This window comes from Sinocyclocheilus grahami, unplaced genomic scaffold (assembly GCF_001515645.1).
Source record: "Sinocyclocheilus grahami isolate Dianchi unplaced genomic scaffold, SAMN03320097.WGS_v1.1 scaffold143.1, whole genome shotgun sequence".
Lineage (NCBI taxonomy): Eukaryota > Metazoa > Chordata > Actinopteri > Cypriniformes > Cyprinidae > Sinocyclocheilus > Sinocyclocheilus grahami.
The window spans coordinates 876,113-900,145 of NW_015505322.1; the positions used below are offsets into that span (position 1 = coordinate 876,113).

At 37.3% G+C, this 24,033-nt stretch overlaps 2 protein-coding genes and 1 pseudogene across 2 annotated transcripts; all 3 read right to left on the reverse strand.

The window, feature by feature from the left end:
- Positions 1-1,991: 1,991 nt before the first annotated feature.
- Positions 1,992-7,926, reverse strand: LOC107591576 (uncharacterized; annotated as a pseudogene).
- Positions 7,927-12,681: 4,755 nt separating this feature from the next.
- On the reverse strand, positions 12,682-17,085 carry LOC107591585 (N6-adenosine-methyltransferase subunit METTL14). Its single transcript, XM_016280776.1, has 11 exons — positions 16,890-17,085; positions 16,665-16,753; positions 16,382-16,469; positions 16,211-16,291; positions 15,967-16,054; positions 15,784-15,874; positions 15,029-15,170; positions 14,849-14,941; positions 14,224-14,340; positions 13,895-14,105; positions 12,682-13,170 (listed from the first exon to the last, which is right to left on the reverse strand). The coding sequence occupies exons 1-11, from the start codon at positions 16,953-16,955 to the stop codon at positions 12,866-12,868; spliced, it is 1,371 nt and encodes a 456-aa protein (XP_016136262.1). The 5' UTR covers positions 16,956-17,085; the 3' UTR covers positions 12,682-12,865.
- A 1,377-nt stretch (positions 17,086-18,462) lies between these two features.
- LOC107591586 (N6-adenosine-methyltransferase subunit METTL14-like) lies at positions 18,463-22,081 on the reverse strand. The gene is made up of 10 exons (XM_016280777.1): positions 21,886-22,081; positions 21,661-21,749; positions 21,378-21,465; positions 21,207-21,287; positions 20,963-21,050; positions 20,780-20,870; positions 20,025-20,166; positions 19,845-19,937; positions 18,797-18,913; positions 18,463-18,678 (listed from the first exon to the last, which is right to left on the reverse strand). The coding sequence occupies exons 1-10, from the start codon at positions 21,949-21,951 to the stop codon at positions 18,463-18,465; spliced, it is 1,071 nt and encodes a 356-aa protein (XP_016136263.1). The 5' UTR covers positions 21,952-22,081.
- Between the last annotated feature and the right edge of the window lie 1,952 nt (positions 22,082-24,033).

The window sequence follows — 24,033 nt, forward strand, 5'->3', positions numbered from 1 at the left end:
ACAATCAGATTTTACCAAATTTAAAATTTCATCAAGAACGTAACAATCAGATTTTACCAAATTTAAAATTTCATCAAGAACGTAACAATCAGATTTTACCAAATTTAAAATTTCATCAAGAACGTAACAATCAGATTTTACCAAATTTAAAATTTCATCAAGACCGTAACAATCAGATTTTACCAAATTTAAAATTTCATCAAGACCGTTACAATCAGATTTGATCAAAATTAGAGCACATTTGTTTGGGCAGTATGTAGATGTTTAGCTAGCTCAACTATAACCATTACTCCTTTCACCCTGCTAATCAGAGTTTGAGATGGTGAAATAAGTGTCATCTGTATAAAGATCAATCTGCCTGTGTACTGCACCCCTTCAGTCTCCCCCTCTTAAGAAGTGCATGTTGGTTTTTGTTCAGTTTTATTTTTCATGTGAATTTCGCTCTGTGATGTTGGGTCTTATACAACTCACTGTTTTCTTTTGAATTATTTTTTGATTGTTTTTTTGAAGGGGTTCACAGTAAATAAGAATCAATCAGACTTTGTTTCAAAATGAATTCAGTGGCAACTGGCAAAGTCAGCTGTGACATGCAAAACCAGAAAGAGGGAGGAGGCTTATGGGTAACGTAGTCCAGTACAATAATTCAGCATAGAATCGGCATTCTCATGTTAGCCAAGAATAGTGTGTTTGACTCTAGTGTTCTTGCATGGTGAATCACTCTGATCGGCGATTATCAGGGGAAATCTCATCACAAGGATTAACAAGCTAAGAATGAAAACTACTGGTGAAATACACTCAAACACACGTTTTTGTGGAAACATTGGCTTTCTCTGCTCTTCACTAATTTGTACACCATATAAATGTAAACTGTTGTGAAAATAAATGGCATATCACAAAATACTTCAAATGTTTCTGTAGCCTAATGAGCTATTGAATGTAACTATTTGAAATTTTCTAATTGTTGTGGTGAAATTGTGCGATCGGCTTTTGGCCCACTGATTTTTAGGGGGTGGACCTTCATGCTTTGCATTTCTCTAAAAATCATATGTTTTGTACTAGTCAAATTGTACACATTGGATATTCATAGTTTACAAAATATTTGGGCCAATAAAGTGAAAATGAAAAGTGAAAGTGACATGAGGCCAAGTCTTGGAATTAGTGCTCTGCATTTAACCCATCCTGGGCAGTTGGGGGTTCAGTGCCTTGCTCAAGGGCACCTCAGTCGTGGTATTGAAGGTGGGAGAGAGCACTGTACATTCCCCCCCCCCACCTACAACCCCTGCCGGTACGAGACTCGAACCCACAACCTTTGGGTTACAAGTCCATCTCTAACCATTAGGCCACGACTTCCCCCTAATGAATATAGCTTTAGTGGCATAAATACTAAAGTCACAATGAAAGATATTTTCTTCCATATTATGACTTGGTTCTACCCATTGCTTGTTGGTTGGATGGAGGCAGACAGGCCGAGATATTTACAGTCGGTTATAAGAAAGGGCTAACCAGATCAAACATTGGGAGAAGTCCAACATTTGTCATCGGATATGTCATTTCACCAGAAGATTGAATTATGACATTTTGGTTAATAAGTTGCCTCAAACGTATTCCTCAAAACGAAAAAAAAACAAAAAAAACAGTGAAATGCAAACTCAGAATATGATGCAAACCTGCAATAATTAAATATGTTAAATAACACAAATATCCTTATAAAAAATAAAGATACAAAATATCGTTTAAATTAAATGAGATCGAAATGTGGTTTAAATACACTATGTGGTGCATATTGATACAAATCTGTTTTTTTTTCATATTTGTAGTCCAACACACAAAATCAGGATCTTCCTTCCTACAAGTCACAAACAAAATGTGTTCAACATAGTATACGTGATACTAACAGTTACAGTATTGCCAAAGTACAGCATACATCAACATTAATAAACCAACTATGCCATTTTAGTCATAAGATCAGTACCTTGCTTTCAATGGCGATATACTTGTCTGCACACATTGTTTACTACGATTTGTTTGTATGGAAGCACAAGGGATGTGTATTTATGAACAACAGGTTGTAGCTCAGCGCCATGTCTGTGAATATAAAACGATGGAGTCTCTGGCTTTGGCAATGCTGCTGGAAGAGGAAAGACTGCTGGAGAAATTAGAAGACATGGAGGAGTACAGTCGATAGGAGGATGAAGAGGGACGTGAAGAACGGAGTCAACTCTCTTGACCGGATTTCCTCCCTGGCTTCCTTAAAGGCTTCTGATTTGATGTCCTGTTTTGGTTTAACGGACTCTCGTTGAGACAAATGTCTGGATCTGTGCAGTGACCCCGGGTTTCTGATGGCAGGGGGTTTGCTCTGAGGTGGAGTTGCTTTTAATGGAGGTAATGTTTGCGTGTTGAGGCCGAAGGTGCAGGAGTCTCTTGCGTGGAGGTCGAGACCTGCTCTGACATTCTTTACAAGTTCGAGACTTAGACTTTTTTCTCCTGGATTGCTTAGCAACTTTAGCTCGAGGCTTACGACCTTCTGGATGCTTCTTTTGTACAACGGAAGACTGGTTTTTATTGTTGGATGACTGGTCAAGAACACTGGAATGATTTGTAGTGCTGGGTGTGGCATCCATAACTGTTGATTTTTGACTTGAGTGGGATCTAGTGTGATTGTGGGACCGTCATTCAGGACTCTAAAAGTGTGTTTTGAAGTGGCTGCTGTCTGGCTGACTGAATCGGCGAGCTCACTGTCAGCTGGAGGACTCCGACTGATCTTCACTGATACGGGAGGCTCAGCTAGGGAGGAAAGCGGAAGAACTGGTGTGGATCCTTTTTGGGTTTTTTTTCTCTTTTACGGTTTCTCTTCGTTCAGGCGGTCAGGAGGCATCAGCCCCCCCAACAAACCTTTAGCAGCAGCTCGTGCTAAAATATCCTGCACCGTTTCTACCTCTGCTGGGTCCTGCTGTTAGAAAGAAAACACACACACACATGCATAGTGGAATATTACATATAGGGAGACTGGGGCTAGTTGTCACAATGGTTTTATCTCAGTAGTCTCAGCCACAGACGACACTTCCACAGTCTGCCGACAGTCCACTCACTGACCATCTGCTGCATTCTGCTCACAAACCTGGAACGTCCTGGTAAGCTCTAATCTGACTGGCTGATTTTACACAACTCCTGACAACATTAAACCGAAGGTGGATTTTAATCGAAAAGTTGTCAACCATGTTCTTGGGATGTCAGAATGGGCCAAGTTGTCTCATGTTTTAAACCGATTTAATAAATTAACACATTTATTTTTAAATACACTACCATTTAAAAGTTTGGAATTGGTAAGACTTTTTAAATGTTTTTGAAAGAAGTCTCATGCTCACCAAGGCTGCATTTATTTGAACAATATATATATATATATATATATATATATATATATATCCAGCAGCCTTCAGTACCTGCTCTTTCTGCTTGAAATTAAGGAACTTCATGACTATTGTTCTCGGTGGCACTTCACTTTTGATCAATTTAATGCATCATTGGCAAATAAAAGTATTAATTTCTATGAAAAAATATATAAAACAATTATATAATTTAACTATTTTTATTCATTTATTCATTTAGCATTTCACTATTGTTTTACTATCAATGATTAATGGCAGATTGTGATAATGAACGCTTTTGGGGCCAATGTTCAATTTAATTATTATTTAAATGTAATAATAAAAACAACAACAAACATATACAACTATTCATCGTAGTACAAAAGTGACAACTAGCCCCAGTCTGTATATGCTGTATAAAGTGCAACGGCAAGCTTTGACACATACACACACACAAAAGAAGCGACAGCCTTGTTTCTCTTGCTGTGTGTGGTCTTGTGAGGATGCTAATGTGATCAGACACTTGTGTTCATTATTTAGTGCGAACCGGAGCTACACTGCCAGTATTTAGGACAGCAATGCATCAAGCTCTGCATGAGAGCAGTGTGTGTGTGTGTGTGTGTGTGTGTGTGTGAGAGCTATCTCATCAACTCTACTTGCACAGATACTTTCCTTCACGCTTGTTTAGATACAAACACAGCATATGAATCCCAGCATGTCATCATGTCTGTAGAAGTCCCTTTATATATGTTACAAAATCTGTTAGTCATTAGATTTTCTCTCTTGTCTTCTTTCTCACCTCTCTTTTCATCACACAGAGGAAACAGCCATTTGTGACGTCTGAAAAACTTCTCTTCCTCATCGTCCCATCCTGCACTGACCACCCTGAGAAAAATATGAAGAGAGCGAGAGATGTTTTGTGTTGTAAATTCAATCCAGCTCATATCCATTTTCTCATAACTCAAACATTCACATAATCCTTCCCCCACTAAGCTAGCTTCCGTGGATTAACTGCTGTTTCCATGGATACAGCTACTTTAAATCCTTACAGTTAGTGGTGTGTGACAGGAAAGACTTGATGCTTGGACAGTATGTATGTGTGTGTGTGTGTGTGTGTGTGCACCTGAAGGCCACAGCTTTTGCTTTGCTGTCTGCGTTCTCAAGCGCTGTCTTCACGAGTCGTTCATTCTCCTCTGGATACACTGAGCATGTGCAGAACACCACAGCTTTCACCTTAGGAACTGAAGTTAACCAAGTTAGGTCATTATAACTCAGAAGATGTGCACTAGTCAATTAATTATTTATAAAAAAAAATGCATTCAAAAATGTGGGGTCAGTAATATTTTGTGCTGCATTTATACAGTAATACAGTAAAAAACGTAATGTTGTGAAATATTATTACAATTTCAAACAACTTTTCTATTTTAATATATTTTAAAATGTAATTTATTCCTGTGATAGTGATTAATTTTTAGCAGCCATTACTCCAGTCTTTTGTCATCATTTGGTGACGATATATATATAATTTTTTTACATTTTATTTTACTTTATTATATTTGAAGTTCAGGACAATTAGCGCAGTTAAATGATCAAATTGATTTACAAAAAAGTTCTAACCTATGGAAACCCAGTGACCACCTCAGAGTTAACTGTTTTATTTTTATTATGATAGTTATGAAAAATAATTATTAAAAAAGATCAAATTTCCAAAACACAGAGACGGGCTTCCATTGAAACCTTTTGGGCAATTTGAGACATTGTTGAGAATTACTAAAACTCTAGAGAGTGCATTTTCCTCAGAAAATATACTTCAGCAAAGGTCTCAACTTGCTCTTCAATTTTAGGAGGAGACACCGTTGAGATTTTTCTTTTCATGGGTTTCACAGAACATCAAATCTAAGATGAATGACTTTTCACAGGGCAGACCTGCTCATGCTGACCTACAAAGGTCGTCCTCCACCTTTCTGACTTCCTTTATAAGTCCCTCCTCTGCTCTTTTAATTGGTTCTCTAGGCTGGAACTTCCTCTTCCAGGAGGTCACAGAGTATGACCACCACAAGAGCCATAAGATCATCTGGTTGAACATGCACACAAGCTCACCCATCAAACACATCAAAGTCAATAATGATATCCAGATAAAAGGGCGGATGTCAGTCATAACAGACCCACCATTTGCTGAGAACGGTAAAGGTAGCTGTGAATCAGCATCTCCTCCAGTAGATCTTGGCCTGTGATGGAAGGAGAGAGACACTGATGTTACTGCAGTGGATAGTTGTAATACAACAGCATAATATGAAGAGTTCAAATGGGGAGCAAAAAACTCAGCCATATACTCCTAAAATACCCAACAGCAAAACTGATGTGTGAGAGTTACAACCGTTTTGCTGAGAATTGAATTTAAAAATAGCTGGATTCCAACTTAGACTGGCTTTCTGAATTTTTTTAATATTATCAAAAATATTTAAATGAATCCCGTCAATTTTAAAATGAAAATAATCAGCATTCAGGATGTCTTCTAAAATATTCCTTCTTTCAAAATGTTTGTGGAGGAAAATGTATTAAACTTTTTTATTATTATTTAACCAAACAAGAAAAAAACAACAACTAATAATTACTATAAGAAATTGTTTTGCTCCTTTAATATATTGTATAATATATTAGACTGATAAGCTTATGTCTAATTTTTTTCTGAATTCTATATAAATTTAAATCATTTGTTGTCTTTGTGTTTCTGGATGATAGAACTGACTGTGAGTATGAACTGACCTCATGCTCACAGTTCAGCGCAGCCATTAAAGTGTTACAGCAGTCAGCTAACTGATGTCTGACCTGACGACACTAAAAGCAAATAGATGTCCTTAAAAAAAATAAAAGAGTAAAAAGCCTTCCTAAGCAAAAAGTTTGAGAGAGTGAGTGAGTGAGTGAGTGTGTGTGTGTGTGTGTGTGTGTGAGAGAGAGAGAGAGGTGAAAAGAGTAGAGGAATGAGTCAGAGACCTGTGTGTGAAAGAAGAAACTCAACCAGAATGTGACCATACATTCCCAAATTATTGATTCAGGACCTCAGTAATGGAAAGACGAGGGGGAAGGCAAGGAAAGATGAGGTCAGAAGAGAAGAAATGACAGGAAACATGGAGCGTATGCAGCTTTTCCCAAAAACCACAACCCAAACGTCAGTCTATTCCCTTCAAATCTATGTTTTCTGATATCAAGCTTCGGAAACAATACAACAACTTTACAATTAGACAACATCAGTTAATGCATTAACATGAACTAACAACGAGCAAGACATTTGTTAAAGTATTTATTCATCTTTGTTAGTTAACAAAAATACAAAAAATGTTCACTGTTAGTTCATATTAGCTCATGTCCATTTAATAATGGTCCCACTTTATATTAAGTGGCCTTAACTATTATGTACATTTAAATTAATCATTTGGTACAATGCAGTTATTATGTACAGACATGTTTTTACATTGTACTTCTATTTTTAAAAATACCTGCATGTAATCACATCTGTAATTAATTTCTGTAATTAATTTATAATTACACTGTTGACCCATCCCTTACATCTTAACCCACACTTAAACCAACCCATACCACCAAACCTGTACCTAACCTTACCCGTTTCCCACCTCAATAGCAGCAAAAGTGTTTTGCAATACAATATGAACACAATAAGTACATTGTACTTCAGTTAAGGCCACTTTGTACTTAGTTAAGGCCACTTAATATAAAGTGGGACCAATAATATTAACAGATGTCTTATAATAAGTGGCTAATATGTGTCTTTCAATGGGCAATTTTGAAAATATTTCATTTGTCCCCAAATCGTAAATATGTGGATAATGCAAACAATGTTTAAAAGAGTTTTATATCAATATCAATATTTACAAATATTTGTTTAATATTCTATGACATTAAATGATGTTTTAACCCAATTATTTAACATTTAATTTGCACCTAGCAGGGTTATTTTAGTGTTTGTTTCATCAGAGACCACCAAAGAAAAAAAGTGACAACCAACCCCAGTCTCCTCTACAACATTATAAAATGGAAAAGCTCTCCTCTGCTGTACTGTAGGACAAGAACAGTGGAATTCTGGGTAACAGTAATATACGTTTATGACTCTTCATATGTTTCCAACGGCACCTTTGAGTCGTGAGGAACTGAATAATTGATGTTAAAGATTTGTGGGCCGCAAAAAGTATGACATCAGTGACCACAGGGACATGAACTGCACACTGCAAAAACAATCGAGATCAACTGGACACATCCGATTCTTGTGCTTTCTAAATCTCATCACTATCTTTATGACATTTACAGTGTTACCCAAGACTTATTTTGCTTCTTTATGGAGTTTATCATACCAGATCAGGCAGGTAAATTCCACTTCTAATTCTCATCCTGATAATCATACAAACTCAGTTTTGATTTGAGGCCTGGCTTTATTTTGTCACTCACATTTCAGGGTTTTAAATGCCAGCTCATATGCCCAGAGCTCATTCTGCTTGGTGCTGGCGTCTCCGTCGTCAACAACTTCAGAATCATCATCATCATCATGCAGTATTGTACTGTAAAATTACATTAAATGTAATTACAGTTATTCACCCTATATAGTATGGAAAGTTACTGATGACCAATTAACAGGTTTTTACTGTAGCATTTTTACAGTCTTTTACTGTTAAAATCACAATCATTTTTTACAGTGTACCATTCTTTCTTTGAATCCCAGATTGTAGACTTTTTCAATGTAGACTTTTTGAATCCACTGAAAATATATTACTCTCCAAAAGTTTGGGGTCAGTGTGATTTTTATTTTTTAAAGAAATTAATTTTATTCAGTAATGATCAAAAGTGATAGTAAAGACTAAGTAAATTGACTTATGTAAAGATTTAAGTTAAATACATCAAAGAATCCTGAAAATATTTTATTAATTTTGACAATAATCAGAAATGTTTCTTGAGCAGCAAATCAGCATATCAGAATGATTTCTGAAGATCATGTGACACTGAAGACTGGAGGAATGATGCTGAAAATTCAGCTGCGCAATCACAGGAATAATTTACATTTTAAAATATATTAAAATAAAAAACATTTGATTTAAATTGTAATAATAATTTACAATATTACCGTTTTATTGCACCTTTGATTAAATAAATGCAGCCTTAAGTGAAAGAGGCTCAAAAACATTAAGCAATCTATACTGACCGCAAACATTTGAACAGTATAAACATCTGGCTCCAATAGTCCTGTCACTTTCTGCTTATTACCAGTTTTAAAGTAGAATTTGTAATGCACACATTCAAGATCGAATTAGTCTAAATGAAATTTGAATACATACCTCATAATATAAGCGGTCAGCTCGGCAACAGGTATGAATATGAGAACAGAATGTGAGAATTAGGATCTCTCTCTCTCTCTCTCTTTTAGCTTTTGTACCTCTTAGGGTTCCACCCCAGTGATAGCTTTGTACCTTTTTTCTCTGAGTGTCGAAGCTAAAACTTACTCTTTAATAATTTATTTAATCTTATTTAAATCAAAAAGTTGAGGATAACAGCTTACTCTTAGTTATCTTACAGTTTATTAGCTAAATCTGCTAAGGGATGAGGAGAACTCTGACAGAGCTTGGTTTCTCCCAAGGTTTTTTTCTCCATTCTGTCACCGATGGAGTTTTGGTTGTTTGCCGCTGTCGCCTCTGGCTTGCTTAGTTAACAGTATAAACATCTGGCTCCAATAGTCCTGTCACTTTCTGCTTATTACCAGTTTTAAAGTAGAATTTGAAATGCACACATTCAAGATCGAATTAGTCTAAATGAAATTTGAATACATACCTCATAATATAAGCGGTCAGCTCGGCAACAGGTATGAATATGAGAACAGAATGTGAGAATTAGGATCTCTCTCTCTCTCTCTCTCTCTCTGTCTGAGATCTTGTGTCACTTAATGCACACATTCAAGATCGAATTAGTCTAAATGAAATTTGAATACATACCTCATAATATAAGCGGTCAGCTCGGCAACAGGTATGAATATGAGAACAGAATGTGAGAATTAGGATCTCTCTCTCTCTCTCTGTCTGAGATCTTGTGTCACTACAACAAACACATTTGTTCTTGTCAACAGAGTGTGAATCTTCTCTCTACAGATGTAGTCACCCAGCTATTAGCAGCTCATCATCACTCTCTCTTTCTCTCTCTTACACACACACACACACACACACACACACACACTAAGATCTGTTCTTACACTCACAGGTCTCAGAAAAGGAGAGGTGTTTAAGATAGCATAGTGTCATACATGTTCATTTGGAAGTGTGTTTGTTGTATTTCTTACCCACTTCTTTACAGAACTGAGGTGCTGTTATTCACTGGAGTTTTAGTTAAAGAACAGGCTGCTGACTTTAAGGGTAAACAGACTCCAGAGTAACACTTAATTTCTGCTAATCTGAAACCCTCTCATGCCTGACGCACATGGGCTCCAATGAGACAGTTAGCCTGACGTTTGCATTCATCTAAGTCCAGTCTCCCTCTGTTACCCCCACATTAGCACAGAGATCTTTGTCAGAACTTTCCAGTCAATTTGAAGAGCTCAGCTCTAATACAGCTTGTACATCATGAATAAGCTACACAAAAATTAAATCTCTACCAGAGATTTGAATAGTTTTTTTTTGTTTTTAATGTGATTGTAAAGATTAATTGAATTAATAATGTGTGTGGGGGTGTGTACACTTCCATGTGTGTCTGTGTGCTGAATTAGTAATGTGAAGAAATATACAGCTTCTTTTTCCTGATGAACCCACATGTCCAATGCTTCAGGGCCAGATCAGTGTGTCCAGTGACACTGCAGGTCATTCAGCTTCACGGCTATTTCAGACGATGTTGTTTTAGAATCCTTAGATGAAGAGCTTGAAAAGAGTCCGCACATTCAAACAATAAAGCATCACAAGCGAGATGAGAACATTATATGCATTTTACTGAATAAAACAAGGAAAACGTTTCGGTCACATGTTGACCATTTTCAATGCCAAGCTAAAATATTAGAAAAAATTTAGAATCCTTGAAATACTTTTATAGTTTTTGAATTAGATTTTTTTAAATATATTTTTTCATTTTAAAGTTTTAGTAATTTTGTTGTGTTTTGTCAGTTTTATTTTTTTATGTCTATGTAGTAATAATTTTTTTTTATTGATTAGTTAATTTAGTTTTCATTAGTTTAGTATTTAAAATCAAAATGATAATTGTTGCCTTGGCAACTAGCTGAAATCAAATAATGTTTTCTTCCAAGTAACATTTTTTAAATGCTTTTAGTGTTAGTTAACAACAATGTCTCTGATGTCAGCTTCAACAGTGCTCTGTCATTGTAAAGATTTCTTTTGATCTAGGATCTCTCTCTCTCTCAGTTCTGCCTCATCTCCTTCATTCTGCCGTGTGAATGTAGGGTGTATGATGTGATGGTGATATATTTGCTGGTGGGAAACAAACAGATTATAATAAATTGAGATGGGTGTGACTTATTTCACATTGCACAAATAAGAGAACTGAAAATGGTCTGATAGAATAGAAAAGTCAAAAATTTCACTTCTTTCCCATATTTAGCATGATTTGAAGCATCACTCCTTTCCGTGGCACAAATGCTATGCTACAAAAATGAATACTTATGGTTAGGAGTTTGTTCAAACAAGACTAAAATCAAGAGACACTTGCATACCAACTGAGGAATACAATAGCAGTTTAAATCTACTTCTAATGCACACTGTAACAAGAGTTATGGCATGTGTGCTGGGTATTCATGTGCTAATTACACCAGAACATGCAACTAACCCACATTTCTGTTGGCCTAGAACAGTGTTTCTCAACCGGGGGTACGCATACCCCTAGTGGTCTGTCACGTAATTGCAGGGGGTCTGTAGAATCATTACAAAAATGTTTTTATTATTATAACCATGAACTGATATATACATGCATGTTTATATATATATATATATATATATATATATCTGTTCTAGATTCAATGTAAACACTATGCTTTGGCAATACATTGTAACAATTGTCACGCCAATAAAGCACACATTGAATTAAATTGAATTGAGAGAGAGAAAGAGAGACAGGTGACAGCGTCAGCAGAACTAAGTGTGTGTGAATACCTGGGCCTGTCTTTCTTCAGGTCAACTCATGTAATCATGAAAAAATCAGTTTGCCATCAGTTGTGAGATGAAAGCGATATCTGTGTCGTTGTATCCTTTCAGTATTTAAGGGGATTTCCCATGACTGTCGTCAGCGCTGTTCAGTACACTGAATCAATGGCGTGAAATATCAGCTTCACTGTAACCCATGTGATGCGTTGATTGTTGATTGAGCCTTGTAAACTGGCACTCAAAGTAAATTAATGTCAACACCTTATTTCATTCATGAACGAATCAGCGTTTTTAAGTGTGTCCCTTGAATTAATGTTTTTTTAATGATGACTCACTCGTAAAGCCAGTCCACTGCCGCCACCTGCTGGTGTAACAATGCCTGACAGCCCAGCACTGATACTGAAACATCACTATATAGTCAGTGGCATAAAATGACAATAACATTGTTTCTTGCAATTATTTCTAGGGCAATATATCGCTAAATTAAAAAAAAAGTTAACAAGACCAGCCTATGGACAGGAGGCTTGATAGGCCATCTATCAGTGGACCTGACACCAGAAGAGCTAAGAAAAATGGACAACACAAAAACACGTCAATATCAATGGGGGGGCGGGGGTCCATGAGGATGGTTTGAGATATTATGGGGCTCCAGTACTCAAAAAAGGTTGAGAACCACTGGCCTAGAAGATGCTGTTACATTAATGCAAACACACTTTTTGTAATGTTGCAACCAAATCAGGCCAGAAAACAACACACTGGTTTATTTCATGCTTATTACATGACTGGTTATTGATCAATATTAAGAATAAATGGATGCAAACTGGTCTAAAGTTAGAACTAGCCTTTATGGACTCAGAATATATTATTTTTCTAATGATGCAGTTCCTCACCACAAACCAACCACCTGGAAACTGAAAACATCAATTAGGTTGGCTTTATTTACTGCAAACCAGTAATTCTACATGTCACTGCTGATAGAATCAATAAGCTCCTTTGACACTGATCATAAAACTCAGCCTTACAGCCCTCCACAGGACACACAGAAAGTGTGCACATGGCAGGAGCAGATGTTTAGGTGACAGATGGACAAAAAACACAGGATTCAATAAACGTGTAAATGTAAAAACAAAACCCCACAATAATAATAATAATAATAATAATAAAAAATCCTCTCAAAGTTTCGTCAAATAAAAACAGGGTTTAATTGAGGTTGAATAAAATTCTTACAAATTTCCCGCTCTTAGTTAACACACTAACAAAACAATATGATACCCACTGAAAGCAACACCTTTTTAAATTTCAGGTACAAAAATATCATCACATTTTTTGTTTACCAGTCTCAAAGTTGGCATGTTGTGTGCACTATCATCGGGGAAGGAATCCACGATGTGGGCCTCCACGGCCTCTGAATCCACCTCGATCTCCACGGAAGTTTGGCCGATTTCTCTCTCGACCCCGATCTCCTCTTCCCACAGCGGAACCGCCCCGTCCTCCACGCGGTGCACCCCCACCTCGCTCTGCCATGGATTTAGGAGGTGGGGATTTGGGACGAAGTCTCTCGATTTCTTCAGTGCAACCAGATAAGTAAGAGCTGGGCTCACTGAAGTGGCCGGCATAAGCTTCCACATTAAAGTTGCTATTGGTCAGCGTGGGTCCCACAGTCAGCCAACCTGAAAAAAATGCACATTAGATCAGAATAATCGTACACTACTGTTCAAAAGTTTGGGGTCAGTTTGATTCTTAAAAAAAAAAAGAAGAAATTAATACTGTTATTCAGCACAGATTGATTGATCAAATGTAACAGTAAAGACTTTTATACATTTACAAAAGATTTATTCAAATAAATGCTGTTCTTTTAAACTTTCTATTCATTAAGGAATCTGAAAAAACAAACGTGATAAGGGAAATATTTCTTCCGAGCAGCAAATCAGCATATTAGAATGATTTCTGAAGGATCATGTGACGCTGAAGACTGGAGTAATGATGCTGGAAATTCAGCTTTGCCTTATAGGAATTAATTAGAATGTAAAATATAAAGTTATATTAAACTGTAATGATATTTCACAATATTAGTTTTTTTTTTACGTATCTTTCTTAATCAAATAAATGCAGCATTGGTGAGAATAAGAGACATTAAAAAAAAAAAAAAAAAAAAAACTTACCCACATCAAGCTTTTTTTTTTTTTTTTTTTACAACAGTAGTGTATAATAATAATATATTAAAACAATATAATATAATACAAAGAACTGCCTTTCATGTCATACTGTATTGTCACTTTTTAACTTGTACTAAATTCTATTTTTGTGTTCCACAGAATATATCATACAGGAACTATATGAAGGCGAGTAAATAATGATACATTTTCTTTTAGTGGAAACAGGGCCATATCTAACCTGGCCTGATGGTACTGTCTCTGCCAAACAGGTGCAGCCGTCGACGGGCCAAGCAGAAATGTTCAATGATGTGGAAAATCTCGACTGGCTTCTCAATATTGCCCATCTCTGGCTCTTCTGTAATGATCAGGTCTATATCCACATTAGCATGAATGAAATCGCCATCTGTGCTGCGTCTAACTGTGCCTTTGATACCCATCAGACAGTGCTCCTGAATGCACACACAAAAAGAGAGATGTCAGAGAAAAAAAAAAGTTTTTAATTAGTAACTAGCAACTTATTGTTATGGCTTGCCCATTGCATTAACCAATCAGGACAGTGTCTCTTACCTTAGTTCTCTGGAAGACTGCCTTAGGGTCCAGCGTTTTGGTCTTGCCAGGGTTGTTTTTGTTGGTCTTGATCCAACAAATGTCTTCACATCGCCTGAAGCCCCATTTCCTCAGACACTGAGAGAGAGAAAGATGTTAAAATATGTTTCACTCTCACAGACAATGACTGTATGCAGCATTTTTGTTTGTGTGCAGGTTATACAGAAATGTGTGTCATTTACATCATCATCATGTGACATTCAAATCAGTGAAAACACGCCGAGTAATACGTCACATTAAAACAGAACTCACATTAAACAGTTTATTGAAATCACAGATATATTTTGAGTTAAGGAATACGGGTAATAATGTAAATAATGTTCAGTTTCTTGCACAGACTGATCGTTTCGCTTCATAAGACATCAATATATCGTCGTCAGGAGGCACAGGTATTAATTTTGTGTTGCACAAAGTGACGGTAGTCGTTAACCTGCATTTTATGCATCACCAAGAACCACGATTTTTGCTAAAAATCTCAAGAAAAAAAAAAAATCACCTATATCTTGGATGGCCTTGAGGGTGAATAAATTAACAGCAAATTTTCATTTTTGGGTGAACTGTGTGTGCATGTTTGAAAGATTTGTACCATTCGGCCAAGATCAAGGCCTTCCCCCGAACCACACCACAGGAATACAAAAGAGCGAATAGATGAGATTTCCTCTATGTTCAGCTTCATGATCTATAGCAAAACAAAAAAAAGGTCAAATAAGTATGTATAACTGAAATCCATTTAAAATGTTTTACAATGCACATTTATATAACTCACATCATCCCAGGTCCAAAAGCGTTCATTGGCTATGATGCCTGACTCTCTGTAATACTCCTCCAACGGAGGCTCTATCAGAATCACGTCAAATTTACACTTCAAATCTCGCAGATCAAACGTGTCCGGATCTGCCTGCAGATACCTGACACACACACAAATGCATTTATATATTCAGAAATACATGCAAATGAGACAATATACGGTATAAAAGGTCTACAATAGACCTTAGATGCTATACTGAATTTATCGTAGATGAAAGAAAAAAATTCTCTCTCTTTATTTATTCCTTCTCTTTCTAGCTTGTACTTATTTGAACAATGTCTAGAAACTTGGTATTACAAACACTTCCTGTATCCGTTTGCCTCTTTAAGAAGAATAGCTTTATGTATCCCCCAATTGTAAGTCGCTTTGGATAAAAGCGTCTGCAAAATGACTAAATGTAAATGTGAAAACGAGGCTGTGAGGTGTAGACTTTACAATGGCACGTACTGTATAAAAGTCCTAGATCGTGTAATTTTCACAACTGTTTTATTGAGTTTTTGTCTACTGAACTCTTCGGTATGTACTGAACATTCGGTATGTTGTTAAAGATCAGTGCAATGCACTGAACGCATGTACATCTATCCCTCACAACCTCTTTTTCATTCCTGATTAAATATGGCGATACCCTGACTAAGGTCAATTAGACGGGTCTCAAGCATCCGCAAACATCTGTTCTATTTTGCATTGTCTGACAGCAGGTTGTCTTGTCTTACATGGGTGGGGTGTTGGTGGCAGCGATGAGCTCATCTTTGAGTCGGATGAGCTCTCTTTGTTTTGGGTACTCCTCAAATCTGTCAGCCAAACCTAAAGCACAACAGAGCACACAATTGACACAGTCTAACATCTGGGTATGAGAGAGGAAGACAAAAAACCCAATGATCCATTGGACTATTTACCTCCATCTCGGATAAAGTTCTGAGGTCTATGACCTGTGTCCACAAAGTGTTGGCAGTAATCGTTGTGAGGATTTAAACTCTGAGTGCCCTGTGAAACAAAAAGTGTTACTATCATGAACTTTATTTTTTAAAAATGGCTTGTAATAACTTCATACGTGTTATTTTAAAAAGCACTCGCCAACATACTGCAAGATTTTTTCATGTAATTGCTATGCAAATCATTTAATATTGTGTTTAATTCTACCTTCAGGAAAGTGCTGGAGTCTTTGTACACCTCCTCATACTGTCCGCTCTCCTCCTGCTGCTGCTGGAGCTCAACATCTTCCTGTAACATCATACAGCAGATCCAAGATCAGTTATCTACAGCCTTGCCTTGCCCTGATCTTATCTCAACAGCTGATCAGTGCTCACTCACCCTCTGCTCCTCCACATCCTCCTCTGGGTCTTCACTTTCATTCAGACACTTTCTTTTAGCAACAGGAAGTGACGTGTCAAATGAAGCCCTGCGGTAAACATAACACAGAGCAGAGGATAACTAACCCCCATCAGTACTGCCACTGTTCTGATTTGATTAGTTTCAAGTAACAGCATTACATTCAACCTGTGCTTAGTGTAAACAGTGCCCTACACATATGTTTTTGATCATTTCGGGGGACGACTTAATTCTGCCTTCATATTCTACAAACATGTCTCTCTACCTGCACGTCTCTCTGGTCTCTTCGATCTCTTTTTGTTCATCTTTGCTATTGAGAACAGCACCGATGCTGTCGGGACTCTCTGCGCCGAGCTGCAAAAACCAAACATTAACTTCGTAAAGCACAATCGCATCACTCAAAACTCGCGACCACATTTATTCACAAGACTGAACAGTATTCGTTTGGCAACGCTCGCTAACAATGCAGTAACTTAAACCGAAAAGTCACCTGTTGTGCAAGAAGCTGCCGTCTGAGCTTCTGCCTTTCACGTATTTCTTGCAGCCGGCTGTTCATGTCAATAATATTTTCCAGGGAAATAATTCCTCATACAATTATTTGGTGAAAACAATTGTGCGGCAACATTCATTGAAAACCTCAACGTGAGGAGCCGTCGCACGCATTTGACATCATCACGCTGCTAGACGCATACTATGGCGTCAGTAAGCGCCCACCAATACCGCGTAATTTTTCTCACACTTTACAACAATAATTACTATTTTTGAATTATTGTAAGGGGTAGGTTTAGGGTTGGGGTAGGTGTAGACGTTAATAAAACACAATCTAATAGACCAGTTATCGGTTTGTAAACATTCAGGATGCGCGCGCAGCATGGTTGCAGAAAACCCGGGAGAGATAGCCTTTACGGCTAGAGAATTTCACGGATACGGTACAAAATAGTTAGGTTTAAAAAGATTATAAATTATATTGATTAGATGTCATTTTCAAAATGTTCTACACATATTACAAGAGCTTGTCACCCAGCGATAAGCACTGTTATTCAACGAAATTGCCGTTAGAGAGTGCGATAGTCTTACAGATCCGAAACAGAGGTGACGGTTTTTGTGGGCGGAGCCTATCTGGAGGCAGAAAATGACGGTTAAAGCGGCAGTCTGTGGAGCCATGGAATTAAAGAATAGAAAAGGTAAATTTGATTTTATATTTCAAAATTCTGACTTTATTCTCGCAATTCCGAGATTATATTTTATTTTAGATTATATCATAATTCTAATAAGGAAAAACAACTGGTCATTCTCTCTTTTCCCCTCGGCTCTTCTGCCTTTTTTCCCCTCAGATTTGACAAACTCACTATTTTTGAGTTAAGTCGAGTCATAAAGTCCGAATTAGGAGATATAAACTTGCATTTGCGAGCAAACAAAGTCAGGATTGTGAGATAAAGTAAATAAATGTTATGTAAAAATGTTAATAGTAAGGTTTAAATAATATGTCATGCTGTAACTAGGGCTAATACAGTGCGTCCCCTATGAACAGCATATGTGAATATTATGTAGATCTACTGTTTAAATTGAATTTATGCTTTAAAAGTAGTGTAACGTTAATCATAGCAGTTTTCAAATGACAACAGTATTCTATAAACATTATTTGCATTCCGATCTTGACATCAAAAGGCACAAAAATATATATTTCTTTTATTCCATGGATTTTACCCGTTTATCTCCACTTGTTCCCAGTGTTTTTCTGCCACCACTATGCGCGCGCAGCTGCAAGTTAGGGATGGGCGTATCGATCCAAAGTATCGATATATCGATACTGACGCGAGTATCGAAAGTATCGATACTCAAACAAAAAATATCGATACTAAGGTGTGTTTTATTTACCAGTGATTTTGTTAATTTAACAAAAATATAATGCGTACAATATGCATCGAATTGGACGAATAACCTTTGTTAGCGAGTAATTGTGTAGGATAGAATTTTTGTGTTCCACAGAATATATCATACAGGAACTATATGAAGGCGAGTAAATAATGATACATTTTCTTTTAGTGGAAACAGGGCCATATCTAACCTGGCCTGATGGTACTGTCTCTGCCAAACAGGTGCAGCCGTCGACGGGCCAAGCAGAAATGTTCAATGATGTGGAAAATCTCGACTGGCTTCTCAATATTGCCCATCTCTGGCTCTTCTGTAATGATCAGGTCTATATCCACATTAGCATGAATGAAATCGCCATCTGTGCTGCGTCTAACTGTGCCTTTGATACCCATCAGACAGTGCTCCTGAATGCACACACAAAAAGAGAGATGTCAGAGAAAAAAAAAAGTTTTTAATTAGTAACTAGCAACTTATTGTTATGGCTTGCCCATTGCATTAACCAATCAGGACAGTGTCTCTTACCTTAGTTCTCTGGAAGACTGCCTTAGGGTCCAGCGTTTTGGTCTTGCCAGGGTTGTTTTTGTTGGTCTTGATCCAACAAATGTCTTCACATCGCCTGAAGCCCCATTTCCTCAGACACTGAGAGAGAGAAAAATGTTAAAATATGTTTCACTCTCACAGACAATGACTGTATGCAGCATTTTTGTTTGTGTGCAGGTTATACAGAAATGTGTCATTTACATCATCATCATGTGACATTCAAATCAGTGAAAACACGCCGAGTAATACGTCACATTAAAACAGAACTCACATTAAACAGTTTATTGAAATCACAGATATATTTTGAGTTAAGGAATACGGGTAATAATGTAAATAATGTTCAGTTTCTTGCACAGACTGATCGTTTCGCTTAATAAGACATCAATATATCGTCGTCAGGAGGCACAGGTATTAATTTTGTGTTGCACAAAGTGACGGTAGTCGTTAACCTGCATTTTATGCATCACCAAGAACCACAAAAAAAAAAAATCACCTATATCTTGGATGGCCTTGAGGGTGAATAAATTAACAGCAAATTTTCATTTTTGGGTGAACTGTGTGTGCATGTTTGAAAGATTTGTACCATTCGGCCAAGATCAAGGCCTTCCCCCGAACCACACCACAGGAATACAAAAGAGCGAATAGATGAGATTTCCTCTATGTTCAGCTTCATGATCTATAGCAAAACAAAAAAAAGGTCAAATAAGTATGTATAACTGAAATCCATTTAAAATGTTTTACAATGCACATTTATATAACTCACATCATCCCAGGTCCAAAAGCGTTCATTGGCTATGATGCCTGACTCTCTGTAATGTCGTCAGGAGGCACAGGTATTAATTTTGTGTTGCACAAAGTGACGGTAGTCGTTAACCTGCATTTTATGCATCACCAAGAACCACGATTTTTGCTAAAAATCTCAAGAAAAAAAAAAAATCACCTATATCTTGGATGGCCTTGAGGGTGAATAAATTAACAGCAAATTTTCATTTTTGGGTGAACTGTGTGTGCATGTTTGAAAGATTTGTACCATTCGGCCAAGATCAAGGCCTTCCCCCGAACCACACCACAGGAATACAAAAGAGCGAATAGATGAGATTTCCTCTATGTTCAGCTTCATGATCTATAGCAAAACAAAAAAAAGGTCAAATAAGTATGTATAACTGAAATCCATTTCAAATGTTTTACAATGCACATTTATATAACTCACATCATCCCAGGTCCAAAAGCGTTCATTGGCTATGATGCCTGACTCTCTGTAATACTCCTCCAACGGAGGCTCTATCAGAATCACGTCAAATTTACACTTCAAATCTCGCAGATCAAACGTGTCCGGATCTGCCTGCAGATACCTGACACACACACAAATGCATTTATATATTCAGAAATACATGCAAATGAGACAATATACGGTATAAAAGGTCTACAATAGACCTTAGATGCTATACTGAATTTATCGTAGATGAAAGAAAAAAATTCTCTCTCTTTATTTATTCCTTCTCTTTCTAGCTTGTACTTATTTGAACAATGTCTAGAAACTTGGTATTACAAACACTTCCTGTATCCGTTTGCCTCTTTAAGAAGAATAGCTTTATGTATCCCCCAATTGTAAGTCGCTTTGGATAAAAGCGTCTGCAAAATGACTAAATGTAAATGTGAAAACGAGGCTGTGAGGTGTAGACTTTACAATGGCACGTACTGTATAAAAGTCCTAGATCGTGTAATTTTCACAACTGTTTTATTGAGTTTTTGTCTACTGAACTCTTCGGTATGTACTGAACATTCGGTATGTTGTTAAAGATCAGTGCAATGCACTGAACGCATGTACATCTATCCCTCACAACCTCTTTTTCATTCCTGATTAAATATGGCGATACCCTGACTAAGGTCAATTAGACGGGTCTCAAGCATCCGCAAACATCTGTTCTATTTTGCATTGTCTGACAGCAGGTTGTCTTGTCTTACATGGGTGGGGTGTTGGTGGCAGCGATGAGCTCATCTTTGAGTCGGATGAGCTCTCTTTGTTTTGGGTACTCCTCAAATCTGTCAGCCAAACCTAAAGCACAACAGAGCACACAATTGACACAGTCTAACATCTGGGTATGAGAGAGGAAGACAAAAAACCCAATGATCCATTGGACTATTTACCTCCATCTCGGATAAAGTTCTGAGGTCTATGACCTGTGTCCACAAAGTGTTGGCAGTAATCGTTGTGAGGATTTAAACTCTGAGTGCCCTGTGAAACAAAAAGTGTTACTATCATGAACTTTATTTTTTAAAAATGGCTTGTAATAACTTCATACGTGTTATTTTAAAAAGCACTCGCCAACATACTGCAAGATTTTTTCATGTAATTGCTATGCAAATCATTTAATATTGTGTTTAATTCTACCTTCAGGAAAGTGCTGGAGTCTTTGTACACCTCCTCATACTGTCCGCTCTCCTCCTGCTGCTGCTGGAGCTCAACATCTTCCTGTAACATCATACAGCAGATCCAAGATCAGTTATCTACAGCCTTGCCTTGCCCTGATCTTATCTCAACAGCTGATCAGTGCTCACTCACCCTCTGCTCCTCCACATCCTCCTCTGGGTCTTCACTTTCATTCAGACACTTTCTTTTAGCAACAGGAAGTGACGTGTCAAATGAAGCCCTGCGGTAAACATAACACAGAGCAGAGGATAACTAACCCCCATCAGTACTGCCACTGTTCTGATTTGATTAGTTTCAAGTAACAGCATTACATTCAACCTGTGCTTAGTGTAAACAGTGCCCTACACATATGTTTTTGATCATTTCGGGGGACGACTTAATTCTGCCTTCATATTCTACAAACATGTCTCTCTACCTGCACGTCTCTCTGGTCTCTTCGATCTCTTTTTGTTCATCTTTGCTATTGAGAACAGCACCGATGCTGTCGGGACTCTCTGCGCCGAGCTGCAAAAACCAAACATTAACTTCGTAAAGCACAATCGCATCACTCAAAACTCGCGACCACATTTATTCACAAGACTGAACAGTATTCGTTTGGCAACGCTCGCTAACAATGCAGTAACTTAAACCGAAAAGTCACCTGTTGTGCAAGAAGCTGCCGTCTGAGCTTCTGCCTTTCACGTATTTCTTGCAGCCGGCTGTTCATGTCAATAATATTTTCCAGGGAAATAATTCCTCATACAATTATTTGGTGAAAACAATTGTGCGGCAACATTCATTGAAAACCTCAACGTGAGGAGCCGTCGCACGCATTTGACATCATCACGCTGCTAGACGCATACTATGGCGTCAGTAAGCGCCCACCAATACCGCGTAATTTTTCTCACACTTTACAACAATAATTACTATTTTTGAATTATTGTAAGGGGTAGGTTTAGGGTTGGGGTAGGTGTAGACGTTAATAAAACACAATCTAATAGACCAGTTATCGGTTTGTAAACATTCAGGATGCGCGCGCAGCATGGTTGCAGAAAACCCGGGAGAGATAGCCTTTACGGCTAGAGAATTTCACGGATACGGTACAAAATAGTTAGGTTTAAAAAGATTATAAATTATATTGATTAGATGTCATTTTCAAAATGTTCTACACATATTACAAGAGCTTGTCACCCAGCGATAAGCACTGTTATTCAACGAAATTGCCGTTAGAGAGTGCGATAGTCTTACAGATCCGAAACAGAGGTGACGGTTTTTGTGGGCGGAGCCTATCTGGAGGCAGAAAATGACGGTTAAAGCGGCAGTCTGTGGAGCCATGGAATTAAAGAATAGAAAAGGTAAATTTGATTTTATATTTCAAAATTCTGACTTTATTCTCGCAATTCCGAGATTATATTTTATTTTAGATTATATCATAATTCTAATAAGGAAAAACAACTGGTCATTCTCTCTTTTCCCCTCGGCTCTTCTGCCTTTTTTCCCCTCAGATTTGACAAACTCACTATTTTTGAGTTAAGTCGAGTCATAAAGTCCGAATTAGGAGATATAAACTTGCATTTGCGAGCAAACAAAGTCAGGATTGTGAGATAAAGTAAATAAATGTTATGTAAAAATGTTAATAGTAAGGTTTAAATAATATGTCATGCTGTAACTAGGGCTAATACAGTGCGTCCCCTATGAACAGCATATGTGAATATTATGTAGATCTACTGTTTAAATTGAATTTATGCTTTAAAAGTAGTGTAACGTTAATCATAGCAGTTTTCAAATGACAACAGTATTCTATAAACATTATTTGCATTCCGATCTTGACATCAAAAAGCACAAAAATATATTTTTCTTTTATTCCATGGATTTTACCCGTTTATCTCCACTTGTTCCCAGTGTTTTTCTGCCACCACTATGCGCGCGCAGCTGCAAGTTAGGGATGGGCGTATCGATCCAAAGTATCGATATATCGATACTGACGCGAGTATCGAAAGTATCGATACTCAAACAAAAAATATCGATACTAAGGTGTGTTTTATTTACCAGTGATTTTGTTAATTTAACAAAAATATAATGCGTACAATATGCATCGAATTGGACGAATAACCTTTGTTAGCGAGTAATTGTGTAGGATAGAACTATTTCCCTGCTCATCTGAACACACGCAAATGTTGCAAGACAGAACCAATCAATCAAAGAGAGCGTTCACTCACTGCTGACAGTGCATTCAAACAGGGCTGCTTTTCCCAAAAGTATCATAAGAAAGCATTAAAGCTTTTGGTAACGGCAGGCCTGAACAATGCTTATCAGAGGACAGAAGGACAGAGTTATTTCACAATAAACAAACTGAAATTGTAGCCTACATAATTTGTGCAATTACAGTTATTTAAATTGAACGTTGAAATATATAAGGCATATTGAATGTTAAAATGCATTTTAAACAAAGTGCTTATTATTACCCATTTTACTCTTAGTAATTTAATAATTTAATACATTTCATCATTTAAGTTTAGTGCAGAAGTATCGAATCGGTATCGATATCGACGATACTGCCTTGAAAAATATCGGTATCGTATCGAAAACAAAATAAGTGGTATCGCCCATCCCTAACCAGAACCAGTTGTCCAAAAGAACCAGTTCGGTTCAGACGTGCTGTGTCAGTCATAGCAGGTGATCTGCTCGGTAGCTTCACGCTGAATCGCGCATGCGCAGTATCATCAGCTCATCGGTTCTCAAATCGGACGCGTCCGAAAGAAACGGTTCTCGGTTCAGTGTACCGGTGATCCGAAAACCGATGCAACCG

What these genes read in the sequence shown, in the direction of transcription:
- LOC107591586 (XM_016280777.1), bottom strand. Translation starts at nt 21,951, where the DNA reads ATGAACAGCCGGCTGCAAGAAATACGTGAAAGGCAGAAGCTCAGACGG. An exon ending in GAGACCAGAGAGACGTGCAG is followed by an intron (nt 21,466 to 21,660) that starts GTAGAGAGACAT and finishes TGTTTACCGCAG; the next exon opens with GGCTTCATTTGACACGTCAC. An exon ending in GAACTTTATCCGAGATGGAG is followed by an intron (nt 20,871 to 20,962) that starts GTAAATAGTCCA and finishes GTTGTGCTTTAG; the next exon opens with GTTTGGCTGACAGATTTGAG.
- LOC107591585 (XM_016280776.1), bottom strand. Translation starts at nt 16,955, where the DNA reads ATGAACAGCCGGCTGCAAGAAATACGTGAAAGGCAGAAGCTCAGACGG. An exon ending in GGCAGCTTCTTGCACAACAG is followed by an intron (nt 16,754 to 16,889) that starts GTGACTTTTCGG and finishes TGGTTTTTGCAG; the next exon opens with CTCGGCGCAGAGAGTCCCGA. An exon ending in GCCACCAACACCCCACCCAT is followed by an intron (nt 15,171 to 15,783) that starts GTAAGACAAGAC and finishes TGTGTGTGTCAG; the next exon opens with GTATCTGCAGGCAGATCCGG.